The sequence below is a fragment of the Halyomorpha halys genome, unplaced genomic scaffold, assembly GCF_000696795.3.
Source record: "Halyomorpha halys isolate HHAL.00 unplaced genomic scaffold, Hhal_1.1 Scaffold2104.1, whole genome shotgun sequence".
Taxonomy (NCBI): Eukaryota; Metazoa; Arthropoda; class Insecta; order Hemiptera; family Pentatomidae; genus Halyomorpha; species Halyomorpha halys.
Genome location: NW_027110698.1, coordinates 25,044 through 33,777, shown reverse-complemented (window position 1 = coordinate 33,777; position 8,734 = coordinate 25,044). Strand labels below are relative to the sequence as shown.

Here is an 8,734-nt window from a genome sequence, read left to right as displayed (position 1 = left end):
CAAATGACGTGCGTAATTTTTAATTGGTATTTGTTTTGTAATTAATAACTTACATTTTTTTGTTTTTATTAGAACTTTAAATCCCATATCGGAGCTACTAGAACTCGCAGAATTTTTAATTTCTACGACTTCTTAAGTCAAAAATTGTTGATCAAAACGTTTTGGAATTTTTTTTTTCGTTTTTTGGGAGTTCTGTTGGCCCCCCCAAGAGTTCTAAAAATTATACTAATGGAAAAATATCGTATTGTTTTCAGAAAAAAAGATATTCAGAGTCAAATTTTCACAAAAGTCTCGCGTAATTTTTAATTGGTATTTTTTTAGTATTAGAGTATTAGTATATCTAGTATTAGAGTTGTATTAAATAACTCAAATATTTCTTTTTTTTATTAGAATCTTTAAATCCCATATAGGAGCTACTAGAACTCCAAGAATTTTTAATTTCTACGACTTCATAAGTCACAAATGTGCGATCAAAAATTTTTGGAAATTTTTTTTTTCGTTTTTTGGAGTTCTGTTGGCCCCCCCAAGAGTTCTAAAAATTATACTTATTAAAAAAATCCGTAATGTGGCCTGCAAAAAAAATAAATGGCTGCGAAGTTGGACAAAAATCTTGCGTAATGTTTAATTGGTATTTATTTATATTAAACAACATAAATAATACTTTTTTTTATTAGGAACATTGAATTTTATGTAGTGGCTACTAGAACTCTAAGAATTTTAAATTTATACGATTTCGCTGGTGAAAAATTCGTGATCAAAAATTTTTTTTCGTTTTTTGGGAGTTCTGTTGACCCCCCCCCCCCCAAGAGTTCTAAAAATTATCCTTATTGAATAAATCCCTAATGTTGCCAGGAAAATAGATATACGGTGTTAAAGTTTCACAAAATACGTATTTTACGCGCGGGGATTTGACCGGTATTATTGGTGTTTTAAACATCAGAACTATTCCTATAAATAATCGAGAACTCTAATGGATACTACTAGAACTAAAAAAAAAATTGAAATTTTTCAAGGATGGGGGGCCAACTTCACAGATGTCCTGGTGAAGGTAGTTTTGAAAAGACGTACGTCTACCCGCCTTGTCCTCTGCTAAGATGGCCAGAATGCTGGCAACTACGAGTGCATAGTGAGGAGACGATATGTGGACACACTGAGACGTTATGAAGTCATTTGTCTATTTTTGCAGTATAAAAAACAACCGAGAGTAGTGGTTTTGTTTTTTGACATAATAAAAATCATATGTTGACTTACACCACCTCTTTATTGACTTCCAACAAACTTATGATAGTGTAGACAGAGGGAAATTATTAAAGGCATTGCAGTCACTGGGAATACCTAGGAAGTTAATAAGATTAACAAAGATGACCCTGGAAAGGACTAGTTACAAGGTGAAAACTCGAGTGGGCATCTCAAATAGCTTTAGGGTTAACAGTGGCTTAAGACAAGGAGACCCATTATCACCAGTACTGTTCAACCTTGCCCTAGAAGTTACCATTAGAAAAATAAGGACAAACCCGGGTGGCACCATTTACAATAGGCTCACACAACACATGGCTTATGCGGATAATGTAGTAATCACTGGGAGAACCAAACCAGCACTGGCGGTGCTGTAGAAGAATTCAAGAGAGCAGCACGGGATTTAGGACTTATTATAAATAATGAAAAGACAAAATATATGAAAACCTCTAGACAGACCGGGGAGAGAAGAGATATTGTGGATGTGGGGGAAAACATGTTTCACAGCTGCAGTACTTTCAAGTACCTGGGAGGAGTTGTGACGGAGAACAATACTTTAGAAGTAGAAATTAAGGGCAGAATAGTAGCAGGAACCAGATGTTGCAATTCCCTGAAAAAAGCTCTCCAATACAAAAGTCTTTCCAGGAAAGCAAAGCTTTTGTTGTACAAAACAGTAATTAGGCCAGTGGTAATGTACGGTAGTGAGACGTGGACTCTAACCAAGGAAAATAGAAGAGCTCTACTGGTTTGGGAGAGAAGAGTCTAAGAAAGATCTATGGAGCCGTTAAAGAGGAGCACAGGTGGAGAATCGGAAGCAATGACGAAATAAAAGAATTGTATGGAGAGCCTAATATCCTCTGTGCTATTAAGAAGAGCAGGCTAAGATGGTTGGGACATGTAGAAAGGATGGAGCCATGTAGGCTACCTAAGAGGATGCTAAAAGGTGCACCAGGAGGAAAAAGGAAAAGGGGCAGACCCAGGCGTCGGTGGCTCGATGATTTGAGAAGAATGGGAGTTGCAAATTGGAGGAGTCTCGCTGGAGACCGCAAGGCATGGGGAAGAGTGGTGGCACAGGCCCAGGTCCTACAAGGACTGCAGTGCCCAACAGTGAGTGAGTGAGTGAGTGAGTGAGTGAGTAAAAAATCATATGTTTATGTAATCAATTTGTGGACCACATCTTGGCCACAACAGATACAATCACAGCTATTTATCTTTTATCTCCTATGGACGTCATGCCGTAGTCCCCTTTCATTTTTGTTATTTATAAGATATTCAAGGGTGTATTTTTCCTTTAATTTGCCGATAACTCAATAGTTTTAAAACTTTCCTCTAACACTAAAAGATAAAATTCCTAATATACTTAAGGTATACATAATAATCAGAAACTAAATTTATTTATGAAAGGAATATGGTCAGGGTGCGGTCAAAAAAACTCAAATAGTAGAATTATACTATTTTAATGAGCCAACGTTTCGCCCCACATTGCAGGGCTAAAAAAGATACAAACACAGGGTTACATAAGGAAAACAAAAACATAAGTCTAAAATAACAGGGGTATAAAATGTAAAAAAGTAAGATATGATAAGAAAAATTAAAGGTAGTAAATAGTAAATGTAAAGGGTAATAGTAACAAATAGATAAGAAATATTTTCATGCATTTATCTTTTAATTTATATTCATCTGTTATCTCCTTAAGTATACTTATATTAATTACTTTATTATTAATTTTCTATTATATTTTACACTTTTCTGTAATCCCACTCATTTGGTATATTTTGTTTCTTAATTACTTACACACATTGTATCCCATTATTTTATACTTTACTTTTCCTTTGTTTCTCCATCTGTTTTAATGTATGTATTTAATGTATATTTTCATTTATTGTTCACCTAATTTAAATACTGTTCTATCATGTTTACTTCACAAATTATTTTCGTTATTGTGGCACAACTGCGTCCCACTCCTCCCAATACCAAGGGTCATTTTTGTTTCGACTGCCGTCAAAATAGGTATGCATTCTGTCTCATCATTTGATTTGTATTCTTTTTTCTTTTTACATCTCTTTATTTGTATTTTCTTTAATATTTCTTTTCTTATCTATTTGTTACTATTACCCTTTACATTTACTATTTACTACCTTTAATTTTTCTTATCATATCTTACTTTTTTACATTTTATACCCCTGTTATTTTACACTTATGTTTTTGTTTTCCTTATGTAACCCTGTGTTTGTATCTTTTTTAGCCCTGACGAAGCCCTGCAACGTGGGGCGAAACGTTGGCTCATTAAAATAGTATAATTCTACTATTTGAGTTTTTTTGATCGCACCCGGACCATATTCCTTTCATCTTTACACATGGTCAATCAATAATCTTCCAATAAATTTATTTATGTTAAAAGAGGAAAAGCTACATATGATTTTTCCATAAAGTATCAATAGCATTACTTTGGTTAGGCTCATAGTTATAAGATACAGGCTAGGAACGTTGGTGTGGCTAGAAGGGCAACAATCTATTGATCGAGTGGGGCAAGCCTCAGGGAGGAACTTGATTTTCTATAAATCAACAGAAAATCACAATCATAACCCTTTATGATTTTTTCAAAAATTCATCCTAGCACTCAGAGTGGTCTTTGCAGTGATACTTTCTTTACTTCCGCCTGGTGTTCCACAAGACTCCATGCTATTTCCAACCCTTTTTCCATTTACATTAATGATTTACCCGATTCTGTCCATCACTTTTGATACCAAGTTTATGCTGATACAAATTTATTTTTCCTTCCAGCCAGCCAATCTTACTAAGGCATCTCATAAACTGCAGATTGATACTAATAGAATATGTCACTGAGCCGAGAGAAATAGTTTGCAATGGAAAAGAAAAAATAATTCTAATGCTCTCCTCTTTGGCTTAAAATCTCTATTCTTACTTTCCTTTCTTTTTGTTCCACACCTTTTTCTCAACAATCCTATTCCTTTCATGACACAGTTAAACTTCTCGGTGTCATCTTTGATCATTATCTATCCTGGAGTAATACTGAGTTCATTAACAATATACTGAAAGAAAATATAAAATAAATTAAATAATAGGAAAATAATAAATGGAAAAAATTAAATTTAAACAATAAAAATAGACATAAATATAACATTAATAGTAAAATAAACATAATTCTACAAAAACCTAGCGAATTCTGAACTAATGTTGACAGTATTTTCATTTTCTGCATTTCAGAACATTAGGGGACTGACACCCATATATTAGAAATCCAAAAAATTAAAATAAATCATAGCGTGAACCAGTGATCTTGAAATAGAATGCATTTTCATTTTCTGCATCTCTAAAAACATGTAAAGAGACCATCATTAGTCAGAAATCTATAATGCTAAAATAATTTGATACACAATTAAGCTTTCTTAAAATCGTTATCATTTTCACTTTTTGCAACTTAGGAACACATTAAAGAACTCTAATATTTATAATAAAATAAATCAATAAGGAATCTTAAAATTCAGAGCATTTTCATCTGTTCAGTGTTCTGGTCTACCCACTAATCAATATTTATACTCCATCATATTCAACAAATCCTTTCTTGTCCATTCCTTCTCCTTTTAGAATTCCTGCCCTATTTCCATCCATACGCCTCTTTCCTAACTTCATTCAAATATCAACCATTTCTCAAGCTCCACAAATTCTAAATTGATGATTAAATGTAAAGTTTATAAGTAGACGATATCATTATTTGAACTGGAACTATATCATGGATAAACAATCATATTTGTTCCTAGGAGTCTTTGTCCTAGAGGGTGAAGATCATTTTCCATTTCACATAAATTATATTTTTATAAATTGACGATAGAAAATATTATAATTAATGCAGAAGAAAATGACAAGTAGGCTCTCATAAAATGTAGTTTGTGTCAACATGCCCCAGGGATGGAGTTGGTACAGGGTAATGGAAACTTAAAATAGGAAGGAGTAGGTTAATTTATTGTTTAAAATTTACAATTTCTCATCAACAGTTTAATTTTTGCATATGTACTTGGAATGCTCAAATAAAAATATATAATTACTTATCAATAACAAATATAAGTATAAATTATAAATATACAAACTTAATAATAGCAATATAAGCCAGTCTTCTTTGCATAAAAGTAATATTTGGTTGGTAAAACAATTCTTATTTCATTGATATCTTGACATACAGCACAGTAAGATGACAGGTTTACATTAAATGCACAATGAGATGCAGTGCAGTTTGTTCTTTTTATTTCTTAAGTTTTGGTAATTTCATTATTACATAGCTAACATGGGAAGAAAACACATCTTTTAGCGATGAAAATAAAAAAAAGATCATATACTATTATTATATGTTGTTTACATGTTATGCCTATATGTTGTAAGATTAAAAATAATTATCTGATTAGATTTGAAGTTGGGTAGCACAACTTTGTTGTTTTTGAATAAAGTTTTTCTCTCTGGAAACACAAACACTGATGAGCTTGTTTCTCAGCACAAATATGACACACTTAAGTCAGACTGGTGATATGTTAATGGAGACAATAGAGAATTGTTTTATTTTTAGCAAATTTGATGATAATAGACAATATTCACAGCACATTCAACTAGCTTTAATATAAGTGAAAATAGACATCTGTATGTCCAATAATTCCACAGATCTAGTTTTTCCAAAATAAATTCCCTAACTATTAATTTTCATTACTGGTACTGGTATTTGGTGGGGGAAACAAGCTCGGCAAGTGGGCCTAGTGGTCCTTTTTACCAACCCCTAACAGCTAACTAAGTTGCCGCCATTTCATTTTTTTTTTTTTTTTTTTTTAATTCTCACCAGTATTATGTGTCATAATATGTCTTTTCATATTTCCTGATTTTACAGATTTATAATCACAGTGAGGACATTGATGGGTCTTATCGCCTGTGTGTCGGGCCATTATATGATTTTTCATTTGTCCAAATTGCACTGATTTATAATCACAATGAGGACATTGATGTGACTTCTCACCTGTGTGACAGGCCATAATTTGGCTTTTCATTGCGTTAGATGTCACAGATTTATAATCACATTGTGGAAATTGATGGGGCTTCTCACCTATGTGAAAGGCCATTACACAATTTTCCAGATTTTTAGATCTTACTGATTTATAATCACAGTGAGGACATGATGGGGCTTCTCACTTGTGTGAAGAGCGATTTTATGATTTTTCATACGTTCCAGTCAAACTAATTTATAATCACAGTGAAGCTGACATCCCAAACTTATGTAAAATTCAATTGTCATATCAATTTTTTTTTTTTAAATTCTCAACAGTATTATGTGTCATAAAATGTCTTTTTATATTTCTAGATGTTACTGATTTATAATCACAGTAAGGACACTGATGGGGCTCCTCACCTGTGTGGCGTGCCATTATATGACTTTTCACATTTCCACATCTAACTGATTTATAATCACAGTGAGGACAATGATGGGGCTTCTCACCTGTGTGACGGGCCATTACATGTCTTTTCAAACATCCAGATTGGACTGATTTATAATCACAGTAAGGACACTGATGGGGCTTCTCACATGTGTGACGGGCCATTATATGATCTTTCATATTTTGAGATATGGCTGATTTATAATCACAGTGAGGACATAGATACTTTTCACCAGTGTGACATAGATACTTTTCACCAGTGTGACGGGCCATTATGTGTCTTTTCATACCAAAAGATTCTACTGATTTATGATCACAGTAAGGACATTGATGGGGCTTCTCACCTGTATGACGGGCAATTATATGACTTTTCATACTTCCAGATCTTACTGATTTATAATCACAGTGAGGACATTGATGGGGCTTCTCACCGGTGTGACGTGCCATAATATGAATTTTTATAGTTCGCAATTTTACTGATTTATAATCACAGTGAGGACATTGATGGGGCTTCTCATTTGTGTGATGGGTCATAATATGAATTTTCATTGCTTTAGATGTAACAGATTTATAATCACAATGAAGACATTGATGGGACTTCTCACCTGTATGACGGGCCATTATATGACTTTTCATACTTCTAGATTCTACTGATTTATAATCACAGTGAGGACATTGATGGGGCTTCTCACCAGTGTGACGGGCTATAATATGATTTTTCATACTTCCAGATTCTACTGATTTATAATCACAGTGAGGACACTGACGGGGCTTCTCACCTGTGTGACGGGCCATAATATGATTTTTCATACATCCAGATTCTATTGATTTATAATCACAGTGAGGACATTGATGGGGCTTCTCACCTTTGTGACGGGCCATAATATGATTTTTCATACTTCCAGATGTTACTGATTTATAATCACAGTAAGGACACTGACGGGGCTTCTCACCTGTGTGACGGGCCATAATATGATTTTTCATACTTGCAGATTCTATTGATTTATAATCACAGTGAGGACATTGATGGGGCTTCTCACCTTTGTGACGGGCCATAATATGTTTTTTCATACTTCCAGATGTTACTGATTTATAATCACAGTGAGGACACTGATGGGGCTTCTCACCTGTGAGATGAGCCTTTATATGATTTTCCATATATTCTAGTCGGACTGATTTATAACCACAGTGAGGACATTGACATGATTTCTCTCCTCTATAGCAACTATCTTTGGTACCTATAAGCAATAAATTATCATATAAAAAATGAAATAAATCTTTTAAGTGGTAGCAAATTAAATATTATTCGTTAAATTAAAATTTATAAAACTGTTTACAAAACCATATTGATTATTCTAAAAATTTTGCTACCAAAATATTTTATATAATAAGTTACACAGGACTACATGATTTTTTATCAGAGAAGATTATCCTCTTTTTGGGATTCATTTAGGTAGTAATTGAATGTAAAAAGTATTCTTTCATAAATATGGTTTATCACATTCCATTTTCAAGGACCGAATTCTTCATTCTATTAGTCATATTGGAGGGACTTCTATACTCCATATTAGTTTTTTCTATTTTTAAGTTTTTAATGAAATAGTACTTGAATTATTTAAATTAGTGTGATAATAAGATTTTTAGACTTTTAAGTGTACAGAAATATTTCCTCCAAACATATGATCCAAAACTAAAGGAAGCCCTATTAATTGGACCTCAAATAATGAAACATCTAGGTGTTACCTGTTTTCAAGAGAGATTAAAAAAAATTAATTGGTAGTTTATAGTGTTTTGTAAAAGTACTCAAATGATTTCGAGGCAAAAGAGAGATGAAATCTACATAAATATTGTAGATGAACTCGTTAAACCCAATGAAATATTAGTTAAATTGGCTTAGAAAGTGTTTCATTGTATTTATAGATCAATTGGATAGGGATATATTGAAAAGAAAAGTCAGACATAATAATAAACGCAGGCAACTTCAATGTGAAGAATAGTAAGGAAGATATCCAGTTCCCGACTATTGGTAAACATAGTTTACATGAAGTCTGCAACAACAATGGACA

At 33.0% G+C, this 8,734-nt stretch overlaps 1 protein-coding gene across 11 annotated transcripts in view; it reads right to left on the bottom strand.

Moving 5' to 3' along the window:
- Positions 1-8,734, bottom strand: part of LOC106691134 (zinc finger protein 345) — a 46,152-nt gene that overhangs the window by 24,151 nt on the left and 13,267 nt on the right. For 4 of the 11 annotated variants that reach the window (XM_067048818.1, XM_067048821.1, XM_067048819.1 and 1 more), the window contains one exon: positions 4,331-7,906. The exons of the other annotated variants lie outside the window; for them this stretch is intronic. In XM_067048818.1, the coding sequence (XP_066904919.1) occupies positions 6,531-7,906 (1,376 nt within the window). In that variant the 3' untranslated portion in view covers positions 4,331-6,530. Of the gene's footprint in view, positions 1-4,330; positions 7,907-8,734 lie in introns of those variants that run through there. 11 annotated transcript variants of the gene reach the window in all.